Here is a 26,793-nt window from a genome sequence, read left to right on the forward strand (position 1 = left end):
GAGTTACAGACATAATACTTTTACTGGGAATAGGAAAACACAACAAATGTCACGTCCAAGCGTTTTCTAAGATACAATATTTTATTGCCACATTAATATTCTGTATAAAGAGTGGTTTGATATTTCCTATACAGTAGTAAGGGGCATATGTTAATTGAAAAAGAAAAGAAAGAGCTGTCATTTAATAACCAATGCTCTGGTCACACTCACATATTTTCAATTTTGTGGGTCCAAAAAAATATGAATTATGATTGAGCCAGAAATTGTTTGCTAAGGAATGAATTTTGCTTTCTACAGAGACATGAGAGAAATGAAAAACCTTTTAAGCAAACTCAGGGAAACCATGCCTCTGCCATTAAAAAACCAGGGTAAGTCTTTTTATATCCATTTTTGTTGTTGTTTTTGAAATCAAAATGTTTGGTGCAAAAAACAAAATGCTCCTTTTAGATGCAGTTACATCAAAACAACAAACATAATAGTTATTGATGTTCTCTAATGGAATAAAAGCATACAGACTGTCTTTACTACTGTGCTGAACTATTTTGTAGATGTCACTAAATAGCTTATTCAACTTGAAATAAAGTTAGAAATATTTATTTTCCTTTGAGCACCTCTTCTTTGAAAGGTCTGAGCGGCATGTACCGTAAATAATATAATAACAACCATTAAGAGAATGGTCATATCTGTTCTTGAAGTCATCCTTTTCATATTGTGATATTCCCACATATACAAGGTACATTGAAAACTATATCCTATTACTATATACAGAAGTATGTGTTATTAAAAAAAAAATACACAACAGTAATTGCTAGATAGGACAATTTGAGAAAGTAATCTAAATAATTTGTTTGAAGGACCAAATGTATTTATCAAAGAATAATCTGAGTATTATCAGCTTTCTCAAACTTGTCTAGGAAAATATGAAGGTAGCTTTTGCATATACAGTACATGGTATAAAAGCAAAGCAACGCAAGTGTGTGAAACCACAGCAGAAGTGGACCTAACCAAATCCATAGGTTATTATATCATAAATTTAGAATCATGCATAGTTATTACTGTTACTATTGCACTATTGTAACCATCTACTGTCCAGCCTTCCTGCCTCTCGCCTGTCTCCCCTACAATCTATGCTAAACGCTGCTCTAGAATCACTTTTCGCTCTCCTAAATCTGTCTCAGCGCCTCTCCTGCTGAAATCTCTCTCTTGGCTTCCAATTAAACTCTGTATCACTTAAAAAATTATCCTCCTCACTTTTAAGGCTATACACTCTTATGCCCCTCCTTACATCTCAGCCCTAATATTTCACTATACACATGCTTGACTCACGTTCTGCTCAAGGATGTCTTTTGCCTACCCCTTTTGTATCTAAAGACCTCTCCCATCTAAAACCTTTTTCACTCACTGCCCCACACCTCTGGAATATCCTTCCCCTCAATATCCGACTGGCACCCTCTCTCTCTCCACCTTTAGGACCTTTCTTAAAACACACCTCTTTAATGAAGCATATGGGTAGCTCTTCTGGCTGATACTATACATCTCATATGCACTGACCTGGGCCCCTTGCAGACGCACTTACCATAACACCTCCTACTGTCTCTGTAAGTTCTGCCTACTTACCACTTAGATTGTAAGCTGTTCTTAATGTTACTTTCGTGTATAAAGCGCTTATTCCCACTGCTGTGTTATGTCACGTGTACTGTATTACTGCTCTGAAGTGCTACAGTATGTACCTGGGTGGCGCTATATAGATAAAGATATATGTACATACATACATATATTTCATTTCCTGAGGAAAAAATGTGTCAGTGATGGCTCTGTGGGGGATTGGTATTCCAGCTGCTGTGACAGTGGAGCAAACGTCATTATAATATTAGTGAGGGTTCATCAATCCAAAATCTGGAAGGATTATGATCATTTGCCAATGACAAATGTGATTACTCAAGCATATTCTATAGCCACCAAAGTGGCCATTGTTGCCGTTTTCAGCACAAATTCCACATTGAAACCAATAGGGGGTTTCATCCGAAAATGTCCTGAACAGCCACTTCAGAGTATATAAAATGTATCCCTAAGCCTCTTATTATAAAAGTGGACGTATTTTGGATTTACATATATTTATCAATACCACATTAAAGCTGCAGTCCAAGCTGATGTTTTCTTCCCCCCATTAATATGTGCATCAATAGAGTCCACACAATAATAAGTAATTAGTTAAGATTCAGCTCAGGCGTTCACTAAATGACTGCAGAGGAGTATTCTGCAGTTAGTGTGACTTTGTAAATGGTTGCTATAGAAACAAAAAAAGGCTTGTTACATTATAATACTTTAAAAATGTAATTCAGAGTTGTTTAAAAAAAATTCTGCAAGTCTTTTCCTATAGTACAGAACTGATAAAAAAAATATGTAGGAAATTATTGCAAAGATTAAGAAAAATAAGGCGCAAACTTAAACTAGTGACAAGTGACAAAAATACAGCTGTTTAAAGTGCAATGTTCCAATGCTTAATATGCATTATATATCAGGTGCTGCCAAAAACACTTGCAATTTCCCAACTGCAATAACCAAGAAGTGAATAAAATGTGTGTTCACGGCGCAAACTGAATGATGTGAATAATAAAGTGAATAATAAAGTGATTGCATGGTAATAAATATTACCAGCCCTGCTGAGTGATGTTGTGCACTCCTCCGTTGAACCAGGGTCTCATAGGTTAAACCGCCATCACAGATACAAGTAGGAAGAAACACATACAGAAATGCTGGTGCAATAACTTTTTATCTCCAAGCAACTAACAACACAAAGGGGATAAGGTAAACTCACACTCTCCCCCAAGGTAGCGTGCAGGGAGTGACTTGGGGCGCACTCCAACCCTAACTCCGCTCTCGTCAACAGCTGGTACTTTCGTCCTGTCTGGTCATCCACACAGAGTGTCTCCCGTCTGCTTCTCTCACCAGCAGGCGCTTCCGGAGACCTCTGACGTCAGCGCTGGATTGTAGAGGGTTGGTATGGTGGACTCCAAGGTCCAAAAAGCCCAACTAGTTTCGCCAAATCTGTGGGATACTTCTGGGATTATAACTAGTTGGGCTTTTTTCCCTCTTTATTAATTTGATGGCTCTTCTCTGCACTGTTTAGTTCTATAATGTGTTTTTTATGGAGTGATACCTAAAACTGTACTCCATATTCAAAGTGTGGTCTTACTAATGCTTTATAGACGGGCATAATTATGTTTACTTCCCTTCCATCCATTACCAGTTTAATGCAAGATAGGATCTTATTTGCCTTTGCAGCTGCTGCATGACATTGGGCACTATTGCTAAACCTGCTGTCTCCTAAATCTGCCTAAGAGAAGGAGTGGCTCAGTGAGTAAAGACACGGACTCTGGCACTGAGTTTGAAGCAGGGGAGCCTCAGGCACTAAAAACAAAGATTGTAAGCTCCACGGGGCAGGGACTTTGTCTACAAAATGTATTTGTAAAGCGCTACGTAGAACTAGCAGCGCTATACAAGAACAAACTATTATTATTATAAATCCTTCTCCCTCAAGATTGACCTAATTTTGCAGTATTTAATTTGTAAATCACAGTTTATTCTTGTTTCCCAAATGCATAACCTTACATTTATCTGTATTAAACCTCATCGGCTATTTAGTACCTGCCCAAGTTTCTAGTCTCCAAGTCCTTCTGGTGAGAAATTACATCGTGCGCTGAGTTAACTACCTTACACAATTTTTTCTCATTAGCAAAGATGGAGACTTTGCTCTCTATGCCAACCTCAAGGTCATTAATAAACAAGTTAAAAAACAGGGGTCTCCATATGGATTCTTGAGGTACTCCACTCACAACTTTAGTCCAACCAGAAAAGGTTCAATTTATTCCCTGATGAAGAAACCGTAAGGTTTCTAAACGCGTTGGATAAGTGCTATTTATTCTATTGTATACCTTGCCCTATTACTGTGGGCTCACTCGGCTACCGGAGGGAAGATTGCGACGCGAGTTGCAGTGTCGCCTTCCAGTGACGTCATCAACCCGGAAGTGCCGGAACGGAGGGCTGTGAGGATACATCCAGCTATCGTGGAGATCCGTTTGATGCGGTGATACCTCCCGTGAGCACCACAAACCTTTTGGACTCTTTACCCATGTGAGTGGGGATTCAGGACTCCATATATACACCCGCTTGGAATCGGGAGATCGAGGAACTGCTTCTATCACCAATGACGACTTCTGATCTGGCGTTCTGTCTGGTGCACGGGTAACATAACCCCTGACATGCTTGTTTAAATTTTGTTTGATGTACGTACAATACTTACCTTATCTGATGGTTGTTTTAATGTAATTTTTAATGCACTATGAGCGTTGTGCGCTGTGTCTTTTGTGTATTTATCAATTTATTACAACCCTCTGTTGTCTGTCCTTCAACCAGTTTTCCATCCAGGTACAAACATTGTTACCAAATCCAATTTCCTTTACATTGTACACTAACCTCGTGTGGCACTGTATCAAAAGTGTTTGCAAAATCTAAGTAGGCCATACCAATTTACCCTGGTCTAAATTCGTACTTAAATCCTCAAAGAAACTAATAAGGTTAGTTTGGCACGACCTATCCTTCATAAATCCATGCTGACTATTACTAATAATTTTGATATCCATTAGGTATTCCTGAATATTATCCCGTACTAAACCTTCACGCTAATCTTGTGGTACTGAGCCTGTGGAAATGTCCTTGAATATTAAATGTAATGGTTTGGCTATTGCTGAACTTGGCTCCTTATGAACCCTTGGGTGTATGCCATCAGGGTCAGGTGCTTTATTTACAGTACGTAACTTTTATCAAGCTGCCTATGCACTTCTTCCTCAGTTAACCAATTGTTATTAATATAGAGGTTGTGGTTTCCTCCTGTGGCTATTTTTGCAATTGATTAGTTCCTGGTAATTGCAAAGGCAAATCATGTATTCAATACCTGTGCTTTTTCTTTATCTCCAATAATTTGCCTGCCCATCTCACACTGAAAGGGTCCTATATTTTATTTTCTAAACATTCTGTTATGAAGGTACTTAAATCACTTTTTAGGGTTGATTTTACTTTCTATTGCAATCCTTTTTCAGTTTAAATTTGATTGCCCTTGTACAACTTTTGTTACATCCCTTAAATGAGATTTGTTGCTGTATTTACTTAAAATGTATTTTTTAACTACATTCAAATACTGTAAATTACATTATTTTTTACCTGCCTTCAAAAGTTGGCTTTTAATAGAATTAGACTTCTAAATATTTTTGTGGTCATTTATCAACAGTTGTATTCCAGGTTACAAAATGCTACTATGCATATCATAGGACAGCTCCAATTGAAAGTATGAAACTGATAATTTTTCATTTGTTTCTCACTGGGTGAAAAATGGAAGCAAAGTTTGAGATATTACACCTTTTTGTATTTGCAATCTAAAAATAAAAACAATAAAAAGCAAAATATTTTTTTTTCATAAACCTGTTAATCGAATAGAGCAGACAGTTATTCATTTGTTTATTTTTCAGTCCGAACTAGAGGTCTGATGGTGCAGGACATACTGTAGACTCACGAAAAGAGTGAGCAAGCTAATACAGTACAACAATGTTGTTGATAATAATTGCATCGCGGAAGGGAGTTGCTTGGCTGCTATGAGTTGTTAAAGGCAAAATTCTTATTTTTTATTAAAAAAAATGTATTCTTCGACTCAAGGATGTCTGGGGTTACGGTAATGTGGTCCTTAACTTGTAGACCCATTCGTCATATTGCAATGCTACTGTATGTATCATGTATCATGAAATAGAGAATGTGCAAATGTCTGTGTTTTGTTAATCCCAGTCTCTCAAAATGCTGATGTTATTCATAGCTTGTGATATCTGATTTTGTTTTCTTTATTGTTTTCCCTATAATTGGAATACTACAGTATAGTTTTTGCCTTGCTAATAAGTTGTAAAGTCAGACAATGAAATACATGTGTTGGGTAATTTTCTTGACTTGCACTCTGGATAAAGTTAAAAGCTGTTAAGAGAGTATTCTGAAATCATGAACCTGATAGCACTTTGAGCACTTAAAGCAGGCCTGCACAACTCGTAAAGTGCGAAGGGCCGAACTGCTCCAAGGAAAAATAAATTGGGCCGCACGGGTAAAATCATCATCATCATCATCATCATCATCTCTCCTCCAGCACCCATCATCATCCTCATATCTCCCCCAGAACCCAACACTATCAACCATTGCGATACTCCCCATCTATCTCTCATACCCCCATCTCTCCCCCTCACCCACACACAATACACCCCTCCACATCAAACACACAATACCCCCCTCCACATCAAACACACAATACCCCCCTACACCCCACACACATCCCACCACCCCCTGCAGCTCACATCCCTCCCCCCTGCAGCTCACATCCCTCCCCCCTGCAGCTCACATCCCTCTGCCCCCTTGCACCTCACATCCCTCTGCCCCCTTGCACCTCACATCCCTCCCCCCTGCAGCTCACATCCCTCTGCCCCCTTGCACCTCACATCCCTCTCCCCCCTTGCACCTCACATCCCTCTCCCCCCTTGCACCTCACATCCCTCTCCCCCCTTGCACCTCACATCCCTCTCCCCACTTGCACCTCACATCCCTCTCCCCCCCTGAACCTCACATCCCTCTCCCCCCTTGCACCTCACATCCCTCTCCCCCCTTGCACCTCACATCCCTCTCCCCCTTGCACCTCACATCCCTCTCCCCCCTTGAACCTCACATCCCTCTCCCCCCCTGAACCTCACATCCCTCTCCCCCTTGCACCTCACATCCCTCTCCCCCCCCTTGCACCTCACATCACTCTCCCCCCCTTGCACCTCACATCACTCTCCCCCCCTTGCACCTCACATCACTCTCCCCCTTGGGTGGGTGACAGTGACTGGGTGACAGTGACTGGGTGGGACACAGTGACTGGGTGGGTGACTGGGTGGGTGACAGTGACTGGGTGGGTGGGTGACAGTGACTGGGTGGGTGACAGTGACTGGGTGGATAGGTGGGTGACAGTGACTGGGTGGGTGACAGTGACTGGGTAGGTGACAGTGACTGGGTGGGTGACAGTGACTGGGTGGGTGACAGTGACTATGACAGTGACTGGGTGGGTGGGTGACAGTGACTGGGTGGGTGACAGTGACTGGGTGGGTGACAGTGACGGGGTGGGACACAGTGACTGGGTGGGACACAGTGACTGGGTGGGACACAGTGACTGGGTGGGTGACTGGGTGGGTGGGTGACAGTGACACTGACAGTGACTGGGTGGGTGGGTGACAGTGACTGGGTGAGTGGGTGACAGTGACTGGGTGACAGGGTGACAGTGACTGGGTGGGTGACAGTGACTGGGTGGGTGGGTGACAGTGACCTTGACAGTGACTGGGTGGGTGGGTGACAGTGACTTGACAGTGACTGGGTGACAGTGACTGGGTGGGTGGGTGACAGTGGGTGGGTGGGTGACAGTGACTGGGTGGGTGACAGTGACTTGACAGTGACTGGGTGGGTGATAGTGACTGGGTGGGTGACAGTGACTGGGTGGGTGACAGTGACTGGGTGGATAGGTGGGTGACAGTGACTGGGTGGGTGACAGTGACTGGGTGGGTGACAGTGACTGGGTGGGTGACAGTGACTGGGTGGGTGACAGTGACTATGACAGTGACTGGGTGGGTGACAGTGACTGGGTGGGTGACAGTGACTGGGTGGGTGACAGTGACGGGGTGGGACACAGTGACTGGGTGGGAAGAGTGACAGGGTGGGACACAGTGACAGGGTGGGACAGTGACTGGGTGGGTGGGTGACAGTGACTGGGTGGGTGACAGTGACTGGGTGGGTGGGTGACAGTGACTTGACAGTGACTGGGTGACAGTGGGTGGGTGGGTGGGTGATAGTGGGTGGGTAGGTGACAGTGACTGGGTGGGTGACAGTGACTTGACAGTGACTTGGGTGACAGTGACTAACAGTGACAGTGACTTACCTTGACCCGGGTGGGTGCAGGTTGCCGCCGGACGCTTGCTCCTCCTGCCCCCGATATCCCTGCGGCAGCTGCCTGGGACGGGAGGTGGGCTTGGGGGAAGGGGGGGGAGGAGGGCACGGGAGGTGAGCTCGTGGGGGACGTGAGAAGCTGGCCGCGGAGGGAAGCGGTGAGAAGCAGGCCGCTGGAGGAGCTGAATTATTTAATTATTACTTCCCCCTCCGGCCCACGTTGGGAGCAGGGGGGGGGAGCGGGCCCGCAGAGGAGCTGCATCTTGCTTCCCCTTCCGCCCCGCGTTGGGAGCAGGGAAGGGGGAGGGGAGCGGGCCCGCAGAGGAGCTGCATGTTGCTTCCCCTTCCGCCCCGCGTTGGGAGCAGGGAAGGGGGAGGGGAGCGGGCACGCAGAGGAGCTGCATGTTGCTTCCCCTTCCGCCCCGAGTTGGGAGCAGGGAAGGGGGAGGGGAGCGGGCCCGCAGAGGAGCTGCGTGTTGCTTCCCCCTCCGGCCCACGTTGGGAGCAGGGAAGGGGGGGGGGACGGAGCTAGCCTAGCGCATGCGCGCCGGGACCGCAGGGAATTGGCGCCATTTTTTTTTCAAAGTTTTTTTTTTTTTCAAAGTTTTTTTTTTTTTCAAAAAAAATTTTTTTTCAAAGTTTTTTTTTTTTTTTTTAAATCTCATCGAGGGCCACACAGAGAGGCCAGGCGGGCCGCATGCGGCCCGCGGGCCGCGTGTTGTGCAGCCCTGACTTAAAGCCTCAATTATGATGCCATTAGCAATGCCAGTAACATAATAAATGTGTATAAGTTTATACAGTCATTGCCTGATATGTTGAGAGTTTATACCATTTTGGAACAGAAAATGAAAGCAGAATAAATATAAACTCAAAGTCCTCATTCACTTTTATTTTGTAGCCAAGGGATTTTCTTGATTAAGAAAGAGTGTGTGTGGGTTTAATCTAAATGAAAAAGGTAATAGGAAATATTCACATCATCTTTATTTTACAAATGTTGCCTATTGGTGTCTGCAGTAATTTATTAGAAAACATATTTAAAATATGTCAGTGTTATTGATGGGCCCTATAATGTTTAACATATTATATCTTTTTTCAATTGCAGATGATAGTAGCCTCTTAAACCTAACATCTTACCCTCTCGTCAGAAGAAGGCGAAGATTCTTTGGACTGTGTTGCCTCATCTCAAGCTAAAAACTCAACAACAACAAAAGCCATTCCTTCAGTGAATACAATATAATTTGACCTTTGCAATCATGAACTGTATAGAGGCTAGTTATGAATGATGTATTCAGTATTGCCTACTCTGCCTCATTACATTTCTTCTGTAGTTTCAAGATTAATGCTATCACTATACAAGGATGTCAATAGAGAGGAAAGAAGCACTCCCAATAATTTATTGATCTTGCCATGGGGGTAGGACAGTCCAAACGTAGATTTGGTGGATTATAGATACTTGATCATTGAGAAGACCCTCCAGTGATCTCATTGAAGAAATACAACAAAATGCGATTGGTGATTATAACAAAAAATCAATTTGTCATATAAGTCTCCTGCATTCATATAAAAAAAATATGACAAGTCATGATTAAATAAATATATTTTTTTCTACTCATAAGTAGAAAAATGCATAAAGGTAAAAATAAAAAACTACTGACAAGACTCAACTACATAAAAGAGAAAAGAGGCACGGATAAACATGTATCTGCAAAGGTGTTTCTTTCCTAACAACACTGTGATAGAAGCAAAATCCATATACTTGGGGAAAATAGGAAAATAAACTAATAACCAAGAGTAGGAAAAAAAAGGCAAAATACCAAAAATAAGTCCAATTTACTAAATAGGTGGGGTACACTTCAAAAACCAACTATTTGCATGAAAAATAACATCAAGCAAAAAAGCAGCAAGACAGTCAAGAAGGGGGGCAGTGTGTTAGGAATTGGTATCCTTTCTTCTGGCCCATTCCCATGTATGAGAAAAAACAGTACTTCCCTTGAGATGTGCCCCGCTTGAACAATTCAGAATCAGAGCAGTGGCAACCAGCCACTCTCATCCCACCCAGATACCACACTCCCATGTGATTAGTGATTATAACAAAAAAACAATGCTTTGGTCCCTACATGGACCTTTTTGAAGAAAAGGGTCCATGTAGCGGCCTAAACGTTGATTATTTTTTTTGTTATCACTAATATGATGTTATTTAGTATTTCTTCAAAAAGACAACATGCGTGCCATTTCTCTGAGACCAATTATCACTATACAACGAACAGACAGGGAAAAGAGGTACAATACACATTTTTAAAAACTTATTTTAAGGACATACAGGCCTTTATTCTATAAACTGCGATAGCACCGATGTGTTGGTATCACACGGAAAGATTAATTGACTTCAACTTAGAATTCCATGCGGTAGCACCGGATTGTCACGATTGCAATTTATAGAATAAGGGCCATAGCTTGTTTCATGTGATTATGTGTAAAAGTTCTGACAAATTACTTTAAGAACACTTTTAAAGTGCATACTGCATACAATACATATGCAAAAGACTCTGTAATCCTAGTATTGTGCTTTAGGAAAACAATTTTAGCAGCATCATGATGGAGGTTATAAAAATGCAGATAGCAACCTTAGCTTCCATAAAGTATCTTCTAAAGCGGTTCAATAAGCTGAGCCATTAATGACGGCTGATAACATTACTTTATTTTGCATCATTTTCTCTTCAATCATACTTAGTCTTCCACAATGCACCAGGATTATTCCAATATTTCAGCCAAGTTTATATCCTAACTGTTAACCAGAATATTAAAAATAAAAAAAAACACACAAAAAAAAAAAACATTTATGGCTTGTAAATATATTGTAATCATGAGGACCAACATCAGTATTTTCCTTTAAATCCAATGGTGTGATTTTCACATGTTTGAAAACGTGATTACATATGAAGATGGTGTATTAAATTCCCCCCTCCCTCACCCACCAGATATACCCTAATAAATCAATAAGAAAAAAAATATATCATATATTGCAACCATTGAAAGTTAAAGCATGGTGTCTGCACATTGACATGGTGTTAAATCTAATAGGGCATGCTGGAATTAGCTCAGATTGTAATATACTATACATTTTACATTGTTAATAAATTTTTTAAGTTAAATTGTGTGAATTCTTTTTTTTTTTTTTTTCAAGTTATTCAATTAATGAATATATTGCTATATATTTGATCCAGAAACAAATATGTGAGTAGTTTTGCTGGACTTCACTTGTCTGACGTTTCCCCCTGGTCATATTGGTAAAATCATAAGCCATGATTTAGAGGCATAGTATAGAAACGTAGAAACTCATGTTGGAGTTAAACACCCATTTAACATCACCTCTGTAATTCTTGTTCTACAGTATGTAAGCTTCTCATAGTTCAAAACAAGAACCAAATATTACTGGGAATATACCATATTTATTTGTTAATGTCATTAGGAGCTGACACCTAACTGAGCAAATACAGTAATACCACAGGGGCTTAGTTCCAGTCATCAGAATTTTAAAACTGTGGTTAGACAATTCAAATTACGGACATTTTAAGGGCATAGAATTAAATTCTGTTAATATTTCTCCAGAATTGAAAACTACTTCTTAACTTTATAATGATGTATGTAATCAAAGGTCATTTGTATGTTTAGATAAATATTTTAACCATCAAGAAGGAAGAAACTGCAATAAGTCACTCTGAATATTACTGAAGATACCCAACTGCTGTAGAGTAAGTGACACTGTGACACACCCATCCAACTTAGTGAAAATAATCAGCCTCATGAATGTCCTTTTTTTGCATAATGTATTTTTCTCCTCCTTAGAGATACAAGACAGTTGAGTTAGATCACCCCTTTTAGCAGGAGGTTATTATTCCAAAGGGAAAGTGACCACGAAAAATCAGCATTAAAAGCACCATAAAAATAATATCTGATTTTCATGGGTTGTCCAACTCCTAGTAGCAGACATGCCTCTACCTCAGTTAAAACTTTGAGATCAAGATGAGGCAAGGGCTTGTGATGGTGTTCATTGTAGCAGTGGCATTTCTTTGCACGATGCATATTTATGGTATGATACATGTGAGGCAGCATACTGTACAGTAATCACAAGTGAGGAGGATGTGGGAGCAAAGGGTTCTTTTTTGTAACTTACATTTTTATTGAATTGTAACAGCAAAAAATACATTATAGAATACTTTTTTTGTCTTGTATGAAAACAATATTTTAACAACTGAGAAAGTAGTAATGAGATCCTACTTAAGAGGACAAACAGACACTTATAACCCAACTTAAAGGGGGAGACAAGACACACTCACAAAAAAAAAAGAGGGAGGGAGCGGGGAGGTCTGGGTGGGGTGGGGTGGGGAGGGGGAAGGGAAGGTTGGGGGTGAGGTATGAAGAGTGAGGTGGTAGTGGATGCATCCCGAGGCCCGGCACCGAGTATTCTGAACACGTGTGGGCTGGGTCGCCTCTCTAATTGCTGTTATTATAATGCTGCTATATAGGGTCTTAGGGATATAGAATACGACGAGTAAGCCCCTCCCAAGGAGAACGCATCTACAGCTACCATAGCCAGATTGAGGTCCTCTTTAACCCCGGGATATCTGTCTGTGCCAGCCAGGGCATCCAGACTTTTAGGAAATTGTCACCAGTGTCGTTAACTAAACTCGTTAACTTTTCCATCTGGCAAATGAACCAAATTCGATTTCGAATCTTTGAGATGGTTGGGATATCAGATTGTTTCCATAATGCTGCGATCTCACACCGCGTTGCAATTGCAAAATGGGCAATTAGTTTGTTGTGTGCTTTGGTGAGGCCCATCAATGGCCTGTTCAGGAGGAACAGCCACAGGTCTGGGGGTATTGTGAGATCGAACAGTCTCTGAATCCAATGTCTAATCGCCTCCCAGAGTGGAGAGATCCGTGGGCAGGACCACAGCATATGTAACAGGTCGGCTGTTCCTCCGCACTGGCAAGGGCACAGGGGGGAGGATCCTGGCACAAACCTTGATAATTTCAGTGGGGTGAGGTACCATCGCATTAGGACTTTATATGCGTTCTCCTTAAGGGCCTCATGCAGTAAGCAGCGAAAAGGCACTTCTCGCCACTTTTCCGCCAAAAAAGCCTATCCGTATTCAGTAACGGGCGAGAAAGTGGCGAGATTCAAAAAAAACGCCAGTTTTGGTGGCGGTTTTTTTTTTCTCGCCGGTGGCGGGGCGAGAAGGCACTTTTCGCCAAAAAATCAAACTTTTTCAGCCACCCTGTATTCTAGTAGAGGCAAGTAGCTAAGCGGAGCTATTCGCCTCTCTATAATACCGTTTTGTTGGCGGATCAGCCACGCAAGAAAAAGATGGCAAGTTGCTGCTCAGAGGGAGTGGATGAGTGGCGGATCGGCACTTAGAAAAAATCAGGCCTTTTTCCTGGCTGGGATTGATGCCGGGGGTCTCCAGAGCTGATACCATTAATATCAGCACCGGAGCCCCCCGGCATGCATCCGAGGCAGGAAAAATGCATTTAAAGCCCACTTCATTACCTTAGCGGTTAACCGCTAAGGCAATGAGGGGGTTAAAGAGCCGTGCCAGGTTTATTGTGGGTAGCGGTTGTGGGTGAAGGGGGTATTTGGCCCTTGTTGTTTGTTTAGGGCTTGCGGGGGGGTTGCGGGTGCACTTAACCCCTTCACGACCGTAGCGGTTAATACCGCTACGGTCATGAAGGGGTTAAGGCCTCCCGCTACCCACCCGCAAGCCCTAAACAACCACCGTTGGGGCTAATACCCCCTTCATCCACCCCCACTACCCACAATAATAAAAAATACACACACCAGCCCCACACTAACTAAATAAATATATGACCCCAACAACACCTATACCCCCCTAACATACAGTATAGTAATGGGCACAATGACTATTATCCACAAATGGATAATAGTGCAGTTGTCCATTTAAAATACATACACAACAATAAAGACATTAAATACATATAGCACTCACCCATGTGTGGCTGCCACGATGAAGGCCATCCTCATCTTCATCCTGCCCATGCCCCATCCGCTTCTGCAAAACAGACACAAGAATTAAAACATCCAATGTAATGTCCCCTAACCCCTTAATGACCATAGCGGTTATTAACCGCTACAGTCATTAAGGGGTTAACCTACCATCACCCACATACCCTCCCCCACTGACCCCCCAACCCTGAGGCCTAACCACCCTCACCCACTACCCACAGGGGAGTCCTACCAAATACCCTTGGGGCCAATACCCCCTCCCCCAGCACATACAGTACAATAATGTGCCAAATAACTATTATCCACATAGGGATAATACATTATTTGGCCATTATTAAACACATTAAATACCGTAATAAAAAAAAGAAAATTCTACTAACCTCATCAATAAGAAGGCTCCGTCGCCAGCATCATCCTTGGGGTCCGTTGCCAAAATAATAAATAGCCAATACATCTCAATTACATTAACATACCAATGAACCCCTTAATCACCTTATCGGGTACTAACCTCAAAGGTAATTAAGGGGTGAAGCCATCCTGCAATGGCAACACCACTTATGCATAACATCCTCAATGAATTAAAAAACAATTTCCTACACAAATCTCATGTAATCATTCAATCTGAAGCCTCAAATGCCACTTAAAACATTGCTTTTACAGTGTATACATGTAGCATAACATGTAAACTACATGTACACGCTGCAAATCAATGTTAACAATACAGTAATCCAACTCAAATAGCCTGACATCACAAGAAGTATATTATGTAAGCAAATAAAGTCACCATCAATGAATAAACACACATGAATTACATCCCTAAACAATTAAAATACCATCCATACCAATTACACAATTAACTATAGCTATCGTAACAGAGAACAAGTTCAAAACATACAAAAAAGGACACCAACATTTACAATATACTAAAGCAAGACTCTCCATAACCTACAGTACAGCATAAAGCCCAAAACTTACATCTCTCTAATAATAAAATACATTTAACACACATCTATGCATAGCAGCATAGCCACAATCATTTACAATACAGAAAATCAAGCTTTAACAACACTATCATTTCTTACCCTGTATGTATATATCTCTCTAGACATACATACATACATACATACAGTGGCAAGAAATGATATGCATAAAGAAAAATGAACACATGAAAAAGCAAAAAAAAACATAGTTACATTAAATACATTTCTTTATTTAACTTACCATTACTTGCCCCCACCGACTCCCGTTGATCAGCTAACTCACGAACCAATCCACGAACAGGAACCCATAAAATAAAAAACCATAAAATAATAAACATTAAAATAATAAAACACGACAATCCAGGGGTCTTCTAGTTGTAATCCATCTTCATCTGTATTCTTCTACTTTCTTCCGGGGTCTTCTTGCCGTCCGGTGCCACGCCCTGGTCTTCTTTCTTCAGAGGAGGTCCTTCCTCCTCGGCGTCTGGCTTCAAAATGAGACGACATAGGCTTTTAAAGGCCTATGACGTCACATTTTCGTCATATGGTTCCCACGGCCCTGATTGGGCCGTGAAAACCATGTGTTTTGGCCGATGTAAAAAAAAATGATGACGTCACTTAAAGGCAATGACAGCACAGCCAATCAGAATGGCTTTGCTGCAATTGCCTTTAAGATGACGTCATGAAAAGACACATGGCCGGACTCACATGGTACGGCAGCCAATCAGAGCGTGGGAAGTCTATCCCTACTCTGATTGGTTCAAGTACCATGTGACAGAGGCTTTCAATGACGTCACATCCTTTCTCCCCCAAGCCTCTGTCACATAGTACTTGAACCAATCAGAGTAGGGATAGACTTCCCACGCTCTGATTGGCTGCCGTACCATGTGAGTCCGGCCATGTGTCCTTTCATGATGTCATCTTAAAGGCAATTGCAGCAAAGCCATTCTGATTGGCTGTGCTGTCATTGCCTTTAAGTGACGTCATCATTTTTTTTTACATCGGCCAAAACACATGGTTTTCACGGCCCAATCAGGGCCGTGGGAACCATATGACGAAAATGTGACGTCATAGGCCTTTAAAAGCCTATGACGTCTCATTTTGAAGCCAGACGCCGAGGAGGAAGGACCTCCTCTGAAGAAAGAAGACCAGGGCGTGGCACCGGACGGCAAGAAGACCCCGGAAGAAGGTAGAAGAATACAGATGAAGATGGATTACAACTAGAAGACCCCTGGATTGTCGTGTTTTATTATTTTAATGTTTATTATTTTATGGTTTTTTATTTTATGGGTTCCTGTTCGTGGATTGGTTCGTGAGTAAGCTGATCAACGGGAGTCGGTGGGGGCAAGTAATGGTAAGTTAAATAAAGAAATGTATTTAATGTAACTATGTTTTTTTTTGCTTTTTCATGTGTTCATTTTTTTTTATGCATATCATTTCTTGCCACTGTATGTATGTATGTAAGCATGTCTAGAGAGATATATACATACAGGGTAAGAAATGATAGTGTTGTTAAAGCTTGATTTTCTGTATTGTAAATGATTGTGGCTATGCTGCTATGCATAGATGTGTGTTAAATGTATTTTATTATTAGAGAGATGTAAGTTTTGGGCTTTATGCTGTACTGTAGGTTATGGAGAGTCTTGCTTTAGTATATTGTAAATGTTGGTGTCCTTTTTTGTATGTTTTGAACTTGTTCTCTGTTACGATAGCTATAGTTAATTGTGTAATTGGTATGGATGGTATTTTAATTGTTTAGGGATGTAATTCATGTGTGTTTATTCATTGATGGTGACTTTATTTGCTTACATAATATACTTCTTGTGATGTCAGGCTATCTGAGTTGGATTACTGTATTGTTAACATTGATTTGCAGCGTGTACATGTAGTTTACATGTTATGCTACATGTATACACTGTAAAAGCAATGTTTTAAGTGGCATTTGAGGCTTCAGATTGAATGATTACATGAGATTTGTGTAGGAAATTGGTTTTTAATTGATTGAGGATGTTATGCATAAGTGGTGTTGCCATTGCAGGATGGCTTCACCCCTTAATTACCTTTGAGGTTAGTACCCGATAAGGTGATTAAGGGGTTCATTGGTATGTTAATGTAATTGAGATGTATTGGCTATTTATTATTTTGGCAACGGACCCCAAGGATGATGCTGGCGACGGAGCCTTCTTATTGATGAGGTTAGTAGAATTTTCTTTTTTTTATTACGGTATTTAATGTGTTTAATAATGGCCAAATAATGTATTATCCCTATGTGGATAATAGTTATTTGGCACATTATTGTACTGTATGTGCTGGGGGAGGGGGTATTGGCCCCAAGGGTATTTGGTAGGACTCCCCTGTGGGTAGTGGGTGAGGGTGGTTAGGCCTCAGGGTTGGGGGGTCAGTGGGGGAGGGTATGTGGGTGATGGTGGGTTAACCCCTTAATGACTGTAGCGGTTAATAACCGCTATGGTGATTAAGGGGTTAGGGGACATTACATTGGATGTTTTAATTCTTGTGTCTGTTTTGCAGAAGCGGATGGGGCATGGGCAGGATGAAGATGAGGATGGCCTTCATCGTGGCAGCCGCACATGGGTGTGTGCTATATGTATTTAATGTCTTTATTGTTGTGTATGTATTTTAAATGGACAACTGCACTATTATCCATTTGTGGATAATAGTAATGTTGCCCATTACTGTATTGCATGTTGTGTATTGCTGCTATGTTTATTGGGGGCATTTGTCCCCAATAAACATGCTATTATGCGTTAACCCCTTCATTACCTTAGTGGCTATCCGCTATGGTAATGAAGCAGCATTAATGTATTTTAATAATATTGTGCGGGAGCAGGGGGCCCCCTGAGCTGAACCGCATTTATTTGTGGCTCAGAGACCCCCTGCTTCCCGAGTTACAGGCCCCGGTTTGGGGCATCGGTTACAGTGTGGACGCCATGTTTGTTGCGGGCACGTAGCCTATGGGACGCTATAAACATGGCGGCGACACTGCCCATCCGATCACACATACCGGGGCCTGCAACTCGGGAAGCAGGGGGTCCCTGGTCCACCAAGTGATGCGGTTCAGCTCGGGGGACCCCCTGCTCACTGTACAGTATTATTAAATAAATATTCATGCTGCTTCGCTACCGTAGCAGATACCCTGTAAGGTAAGGAACGAGTCTTTATTGATATGTGTGTTTTACTCATAGTGTAGATGTGCAGAGGGTCTCCGGAGCAGAAACGTTTTTGTTTTAGGTCCGGGGACCCCCTGCTCCCCGAGATACAGGCCCCTTTAGGGGTGCCGGTATCCCTCTGCTTTGTTTACATGCCGCGGTCACGTGATCGGGACCTTTAAATGCAGAGGGATACCGGCACCTCATAAAGGGGGCTGTATCTCGGGGAGCAGGGGTCCCCCGACCTGAAACCAATGCGGTTCAGCTCCGGAGACCCCCTGCACATGTACACTATGAATAAAAGTTGTTTTAAACATAATTTTTATTGTGCTGATGTTTGCGCCGAGAGAGCAGCGGATCTCTCTCTGCTGCAAACACAACTCGGCAGGAGACGGCTTCTCGGCAGTTTCTCGCCAGGCAGCCGTCCCGCCACCGGTTACACGCCATTTCATCAAATGGTGGTGGCTAATTCATTCGCCAGGGATTCACCCCTTACAGCATACAGACAGTTTAACTCGCCAGAAACATGGCTAATTCCTAAAATGGCGAATGCATTTTTTCGCTGCTTACTGCATGATACCATAAGAGTGGTGCATATGGAGCTCTTTGCAGTGGCCATGTATATAGCACTCCATTCTTCATACTCTAAGTTTTCTCCTAAATCTGTTTCCCATTGAGATCGGAATGAGGGTACCCGCTGTGCATGTTCACCAGGACTGATCACTTCTCCGTAGAGCTGAGATGTAAGTCCCTTTGTGTCGGTCTCAGCCAGACAGAGCTTTTCGAAAGATGTTAATAGAGGGTATGGGGCAAATTTGTTATAAAATGCCCTGATCTGGAGGTATCTAAAGAATTCTGAGTGGGGCATCTCTTTTTCTAGCCTGATATGGTCAAATGTTTTGATTTTTCTGTCATGTCCCTCCAGATCTCTAATCCGATTGTAACCCTTCTGCCTAAGGATTGAGATATTACCGACCGATAGACCCGGAGCGAATTCAAGATTATTCCATATGGGTGTCACCATGGAATGTTTTGTCGTGAGGGAATGCCTGATTTTCGTAGCCTCCCATATTGACAATGAGATGGCCATTGAGGAGAGCGGCATGGTGGTGAATTTTCACGCCGTTTTAGGTAACCAAATTAAGCTGTTTAGATCCAGAGGTGCGCATGCAGCATTTTCTATTTCCACCCATCTCTTCAACTTCGGGTTAGATTGCCATTGTACAATTTGGCTTAATTGTGCCGCCTTGTAATATGATACCAGGCAGGGTACTGCTAGGCCGCCAGCCAGCACAGGTCTTTTCATATTTAGTTTATTTACCCTCGGTTTTTTACATCCCCAGAAAAATTTGGAAATTTCAGATTGAAGTGAGTGCAAATCCCTCAATCTGAGTGGCACTGAAAGAGTTTGGAAGAGGTATAATATACGGGGGAGTAAGTTCATTTTGACACTATGGATACGTCCAATCCAGGATATCCTTTTGGATGTCCACTTCTGTAAATCAGATTTTAAGGTCCGAATCAGGTTGGGGTAATTTGCATTGTACACATCCTTTAGTTTTGGTGATGTGGACACCCAAGTATTTTATGTGGTTTTGTTGCCAGTTAAATTTGAAATTCAATTTTAATAATTTCTCTGGGTGTCTAGGGAGGTTGATGTTGAGGGCTTCCGACTTGGATTGATTAATTTTGAAGCCGGAGATCTTAGAAAATTGATCTAGTAGGTCGAATAGGTTTGGTAGGGAAGAAAGGGGTTTTGTGATAATCAGACGGATGTAATCTGCATACAGGGCCGCTTTATGGGTCTGGGAGTATGCGTTTAACCCTGAGATGTTTTGGTTTCCTCTGATTTGTGCCGCCAGTGGTTCAATACATAGGGCAAATAAAAGAGGAGATAATGGGCAGCCCTGTCTCGTGCCACTCTTTATTTGAAATGGCAGAGAGGGGTAGCCTTGGTGTACAACCCTGGCGGTAGGGTTAGAATATAGCGACAGAATCGCTTCGCTCACCCAATCTCCAAAGCCAAATGTCGCAAGCGTCTCTTTCAAATATGGCCAGTCTATCCTATCGAAAGCTTTTCCGCGTCCAGACTTAACAACATACTTTGAGTTGTCTTACTATTTGCCAAATCCAACAGATCAATAAATCGTCGTGTATTATCCGTTGCTTGCCGGCCCTTGATAAATCCGACTTGATCTGGGTGTATAAGTCTGGGTAGGATGAGACTAAGTCTATTGGCCAACAATTTAGCGTATAATTTAACATCAGTATTAATTAATGATATAGGCCGGTAGCATTTGCAGTCTAGTGGGTCTTCCCAGTTTTATGTATTAGTGATATCGATGCTTTTAACATCTCCTTGGGGATGGGGGCTCCCGCTAAAATTGCGTTAAACATGTGGAGCAACCTTGGGGCGAGTGGCTTTATAAATTTCTTATAGTAAAGCCCTGAAAATCCATCCGGCCCAGGGGCCTTTGATGGTTTCAGCTCTTTAATGGCCTGTGACAGTTCTTCAATAGTGAAGTCAGCATTCAGAGCTTCTCTGTCTGTGTCTGTCAATCTCCCTAGATTTGAGCTGGTTAAGAAATCTCTTAGGGCACCGCTCGTTGTAGTGTTATGTGCCACTTTTTCACCATTATACAGTGTTTCATAAAAGGAGCCAAATTCGTCTACTATTTTCTGAGTTTTTCTATTTTCTACTATTTTCACGACGTGAATTTACTTTTTGATAAAGGGACGTTATGTCCTGAAACGCGTCAAAGTCACCATGTACTTCACCTTGACCACTGAATAAAATCCTTTTACTTCAACTGGCTGCAGCCCCCATTGTTTGTTGAGCAGTGCACCGTCATTGGACCTCCGGGACCTCCCTCCTTCTTCACTACACCCAGCGTGATGCACGCATCCAGCTGACACAGAGCTGTGCTGCGAAGGGAGACTGACACTGGCATGTAAGGTATGTACCTATGTTTTCTGCTGGGGAATTGCCTAATACCTCTATGGTATATATAGAGCTTTGAGCAACCCTTCAGCATTATTGGTACTATTATACCTTGTCCAGATTGTCTGATAGAGTCTCCCCAGCACTTATATATGCTCTACAGCACATGGATTACAAACAATAAGGCTGCTATCAATCCCCATGCCTGGGACAGCTGAGACCTGATTGGGGGCTTATACCCCTCACCCAATTATCATTAGCTTGGATGTTATACTTAGCTTGCCTATCCTTTAGCATGCGGGACAGCATTGTATCCGGCCTGTTCGCTTTCTCATAAAATCTCCTCTTTGACCAACTCAGTGAATTGTCCGCCCTGGAGGCTAGGAGCATGTTAAGTTCAATTTTGGCGTCTTTTACCTCCAGTAAAGTTTTAGGGTCTAAAGTTTTTTTATGTTTTGAGGAGAGAGTCTGTAATTTGGTTTGGAGAGTGATAATTTTGGACTCTCTCTCATTTTCGTCTGGCTGTGATATTTATTAACTTGCCCCGTAGTGTTGCTTTATGAGCTTCCCATAGAAGTAACTGTGAGTCAACAGAGCCTGTATTTATATTAAAGAATTGGTCTATTTCGTTACCAATAATATCACAGATCTCGGGGATTTTTAAGATTGATTCATTAAGTTTCCAATACGTCCCAGGTCTATCAGTTCGGATATTATTGCACCTTGGCTCCATTGGTGCATTGTCAGACCATGAAATATCATGGATCCCAGCAACGGGTAACCATAGGAACCAGTTGACAGGATACAAAAAAGTAATCAATTCTGCTGTATGTGCCATGAGGGTGAGAGAAGAATGTGTAATCCCTGTCAGCCGGATGTATTTCTCGCCAGATATCCGTTAACTGGGTGATCTTGAGGCCCCGGCGTATAGATACACCCGCTCCTTTGTTATATTGTCCTGCAACCCCTGACCTATCTAGGTGCGGTTGCATGACCATGTTAAAGTCACCTGCTAGCACGATGCACCCTTGGGCCACTGAGCTCAGGGTTCTGAAAAACTTATCGAAAAAGATCGTGCTTTTTTCGCAGGGTGCATATATGCAAGCCAGTGTAACTTTCTGTCCCCTAATTGCCCCATCTACTATAATGTATCTGCCATCACTGTCGCGCTTAGTTAACTGCACTTCAAATGGAATGCTATTTCGAATTAATATAGCTACCCCAAGTTTTTTAACCGCTGCTGCAGCTGAGAAAACCTGAGTAAAATCTTTGTCAAGATATTTGGGGGCGCTAGATCTACTAAAATGTGTCTCCTGTAAGAAAAGGACCTCAGCGTGTTTCCTTTTGTAGTCTGAAAAAGCCAGCTTCCGTTTGGTTGGGTTGTTAAAGCCCTGCACGTTGTGAGAAATAAGTATCAACGCCATTTATTAATGTGTGTGTAAGACAGCGTCTGGATATCTTTGGACTCACCCAAGTCTCCGTCCTTCGAACATGTCCGGTCCACAGCCCCGAAACGCACCCGTTCCACCTGTTTTGTGTTTTGCCGGTGTGTTCCTCTGGGAGGGGGAGGAAGGGAGAGGCGGGAGAGAGGAAGGGGAGGGCGGGTGGGTGGGAAGGGGGGGAGAGGGAGGGGAGGGAGGGTGGGGAAGGTGGGGACAGGGAGGGAGGGTGGGGAGGCGGGGGGGAGGGGACCACACGCAGGTAAAAACAGGGGAAAGAACAAAAAATAGAGTGTATACATAACATCAACACTAAAGTGACATCAAATAATAAAAAGACAAGAGTCCACCTCGGGAGCCCCCGAGGGTGTCTCTTGCACCCATAGGGTAGGTTTCTTGGCCCAGTCTTACAAAGGGATCTCCCCTTCTTGCTGGGACCCGACACCCCTGGGACTTGTTTGCGATCCCTCTGTCTCCGGGACCGTATCTGGAAACGCATGCACGCCGACATGGGAAACCCCGACGGTGCATTTTTATTAATCAGCTAGTATATTCAACTCCGTATAACTTCTCAACGTTGGAAACTGAAACAGAAACTGCATATCATAAGCATAATAGAAAACTTAACCTTGTGTCTACCTTCTTCCGTCCTCCCTAGACCACTCCTTTAACTTGGAGCTCAACCACTGACCCCTAACTAATTAACCCCGTTAAGAAAGCTAACTCCTAGTCCTCTGGTCTGTTACGTTCATGGCCATAGCATTCTTCTTCTGCTGGGTAACACTATTATGCATTAGGGTATTTACATAGATGGTCCGAATTACCCCCCCCCCCCTCCCTGTGATTCGGAACCATTCAGACCAAACAACTGTCCCTTGTCAGTCTGTATTACCTAACCTATCTATCCCACCTTAGATAGTGATCTGCAAATCTCCCAGCAGCCTTATGTAGAGACCCCTCTGCATGTACTCTTTAGACGCATCAGAAATGGTATGACTCCCAGTTTATGTACTTCTTATTTATCTATAGACCTCCAGCATCTACGTTGTTCGGCAGCATACTGCTGCGGCACAGTTTATTCGAGCATTTGCCCGTTCTGTGCCGCAGCAGTAGCCTGGCGCGCGCCCGAGTGTGACGGGCGCGCGCCGAAGCAGCGGAAGAGCGCCCTCCGATCGGGGCGCTCTCCCTACCGCTGCCGGGTCCGCCGGGTCCCCCGGAACCCCCTGCCGCTGTCCCGCGATCGCGGGACACCAGGGCTCCCTCGGGGAGCCCCTGGACGTGCGTGCAGGGGGCGCACGCTCCCGAAGACGCGTGACCGCGCGTCTATGACGCGCGGCACGCCGAGGGGCGGCCACTAGCAAGCCGGGAAATCTCCCGGCTTGCGGATCTGGCCGCAGTGCAATTAAATGTGTCGCCAGTGTAGCTGACCCCGTGCTATATATCCTGGTATCTCAAGCTGGGAGGATAGCATTTAGTTTAATGTTTGATAGATATTGATACGGGTTGTTCTCTCTAGTGAATGGCCGTGGAGCTCACCTCTCTATTTATGCTGTTTACAATGATCCTTGTGGTGGGGGTAGTGTCTATGTGTGGGAATTATAAGCGAAATACCTGTAGGAGATACATATATCTGTTAGTCTGCTAATCTATCTAGTTTAGGGAGATACATGTCATCAGGGGTTATATGTCATCAGAGACCACTCTGGAAACTGTGGGGTTCTTATGTGAGCGCCTTTTTTATTTTTTTTAAAGCCCCCCCCCCTCCTCCTTCCTCCCTCCCTCCTTTCCCTCAGATCTTTTTTATTGTTAGTGTGATTATGCGAGTCCACAGTTCTGGGGGGTAACCATTCCCGGCCCCCTGCAGTGTGGTCTGGGTCTCGTCGCTGTTGCGCTCCCTCTAGGCTCGTTGCTCTCTGTGTACTCGGGGGGGAACTCCGTAGCAGCGCTCCTCTGTGGCCATCTTGGAGAGGAGCTGCGTTGTCTACAAGCGCCTCCACTTCCAGATTCTACTGCGCAGGCGTCCGGTATCAACTCTTGCGATAGGACGACGCAGGTCGATGACGTCATTGGATAAGCCCACGAAGATCAGTGATGATCCCGCGCTTCTCGAGGATGGAGCAAGGCAAGATGGCCGCTGTTCCGAAATCGTGAGTAGGTCCTTCTGCTTTGCAGGGTTCTGAGTCCCATTTCTAGGGATTGATGAGGGCTGTGAGAGGGGTCCAGTGTAGTCACAAGGTCGTTAGGGGCTTTGTTGGGGTAGGGCGAAACTGTAGATTCCCATGGTTGTGGATAAACGGGGGCATCTTGTGCAGGGCTCAGTGTCTCAGCTGCGGGTCACTATCTCGATTCATGGGGACGCGGGAGCACCAGCTTTAGCCGCCGCGTGGTGAGGGAGACTCTGTGCGGATCCCAGGACCCTCCGCAGGAATCCCTCAGCGTCCTCCACAGTTTTGAGGGTATGTGCCACCCCATTTTTAAAGACCATTAGGGCACAAGGGAATAGCCAGCGATACCTTATCTCTTGGTCACGCAGTTCTGGTAACGGGGGCTAATGCTCTCCGTTTTGCGAGCGTGGCAGGTGACAGATCCTGGTAAACTTGGAATTTTATTTGTTCAAACTCCACCACCTTCAGCTCCCTTGCTACCCGGCATGTTTCTTCTTTGGTGCGGTAGCAGTGGAATCTGAGCACCACGTCTCTAGGGGGGTCTCCTTGCTGAGGTTTTCCCCGCAACGCCGGTGGCATCTGTCCAGAACCAGGTCCCTGTCTGCCATGCCTGGAAATAAATGTTCCAGCCACCTCGAGGTGAATTCCTCTGGGTCTGTTATAGATTCTGGCACCCCTCTCAGCCATATGTTACAGCGCCAGTCGCGGTTCTCAGCATCCTCACTTTTATCTTCCAGAGAGGTAATCTGTGCCTTTAAGGTGGCCATTTGAGATTGCGTTTGTGCTGTGGATGTAGCTGTTTCATCTGCCCAGGATTCCAAGGTGGCCGTGCGCTCCCCTAGTGCATCCACATCTTTCCTAAGCGCCCATAATTCAGACTTAAAGAATTTTTTCATATTGCTGCAAAACTCCTTCATGTCCTTTCGGCGCATCACAGCCATATCATCTGGTTCTTCAGGTGCGGAGTCTATTTCTGGGTCTGCTGCCGCTGGTTGGGCTGAAGACTCAGGTATGTCGGCCCTGGCAGCCTCTTTGCTCTTAAAATAAGTAGACACCGGCTGTGTTTTTTTCCGTAGAGTCTTGGTTGAAGCCATCTGTGTATATTTAGATACGCTCTGCAGGTTTTGAATTATGCAATTACCGTGTTTTTGCTGGAGTTAAATTGTTTATGTGCCGGGGGGGTGGAGCTCACACTCTAAGCTGCCATTCACGTTCCCGTCGTACATGCGCCTCCGGAGCAAAGGGTTCTAACATGGTGGAGACATGCTGTACATGCAATACAAAACTTTTCTCTGACTCAACTCTGACCTTCTAAGTCTGGGGTGCTCAGGACATTGATTGCAGTGGACCGGTAACTCACTTCATATAAACCTGAGCCTGCAGTGGGTGTGGTTAGTTGGTTGCTTACCTAACACACCAGATTGGTGTGTGTCCCTCTTTTAAAGGCCTGTAACGAATCCTGAGCCCGTGTGATTGGATTACTGTTTGATTTCAATTGATGTTTGTATTAAGTGTGGAGTTAGAACCAGAAGGAGTGCTATTTGTATTAAGTGTTGAGTTAGAAGAAGGAAGGTATGAAACAAGGTATAGTATATTGAAATAAAGTAAATTGTTAGCACTTATGACTCCATAGTTGCAACAATGAGCAGGATTGAGAATGCACATCTTGCCACATGTACAGTTGTGTGAAAAAGAAAGTACACCCTCTTTGAATTCTATGGTTTTACATATCAGGATATAATAACAATCATCTGTTCCTTAGCAGGTTTTAAATTAGGTAAATACAATCTCAGGTGAACAACACATAAAAATAAAGCCAAAATGGAGAAGCTATGTGTGAAAAACTAAGTACACCCTTACTGCTTCCATACAGTAGGAATTAAGATGCTAAGTAACAGACAGGTGCTGCTAATCAAATGATCATCAGCAAGTGTGACCACCTCTATAAAAGCCGAAGTTTTAGCAGTTTGCTGGTCTGGAGCATTCAGGTGTGTGTTAACACAATGCCAAGGAGGAAAGACATCAGCAATGATCTTAGAGAAGCAATTGTTGCTGCCCATCAATCTGGGAAGG

The 26,793-nt window shown here is 43.5% G+C and overlaps 1 protein-coding gene across 3 annotated transcripts in view; it reads left to right on the top strand.

The window, feature by feature from the left end:
• Positions 1 to 11,112, top strand: part of RGS7BP (regulator of G protein signaling 7 binding protein) — a 176,903-nt gene extending 165,791 nt beyond the window's left edge. For all 3 annotated transcript variants that reach the window (XM_075589908.1, XM_075589916.1, XM_075589924.1), the window contains 2 exons: positions 298 to 368; positions 9,104 to 11,112. In XM_075589908.1, coding sequence (XP_075446023.1) covers positions 298 to 368; positions 9,104 to 9,192 — 160 coding nt within the window. In that variant the 3' untranslated portion in view covers positions 9,193 to 11,112. The remainder of the gene's footprint in view (positions 1 to 297; positions 369 to 9,103) is intronic.
• The last annotated feature ends 15,681 nt before the right edge of the window (positions 11,113 to 26,793 follow it).

The sequence above is a fragment of the Ascaphus truei genome, chromosome 1, assembly GCF_040206685.1.
Source record: "Ascaphus truei isolate aAscTru1 chromosome 1, aAscTru1.hap1, whole genome shotgun sequence".
NCBI classification, from domain to species: Eukaryota; Metazoa; Chordata; class Amphibia; order Anura; family Ascaphidae; genus Ascaphus; species Ascaphus truei.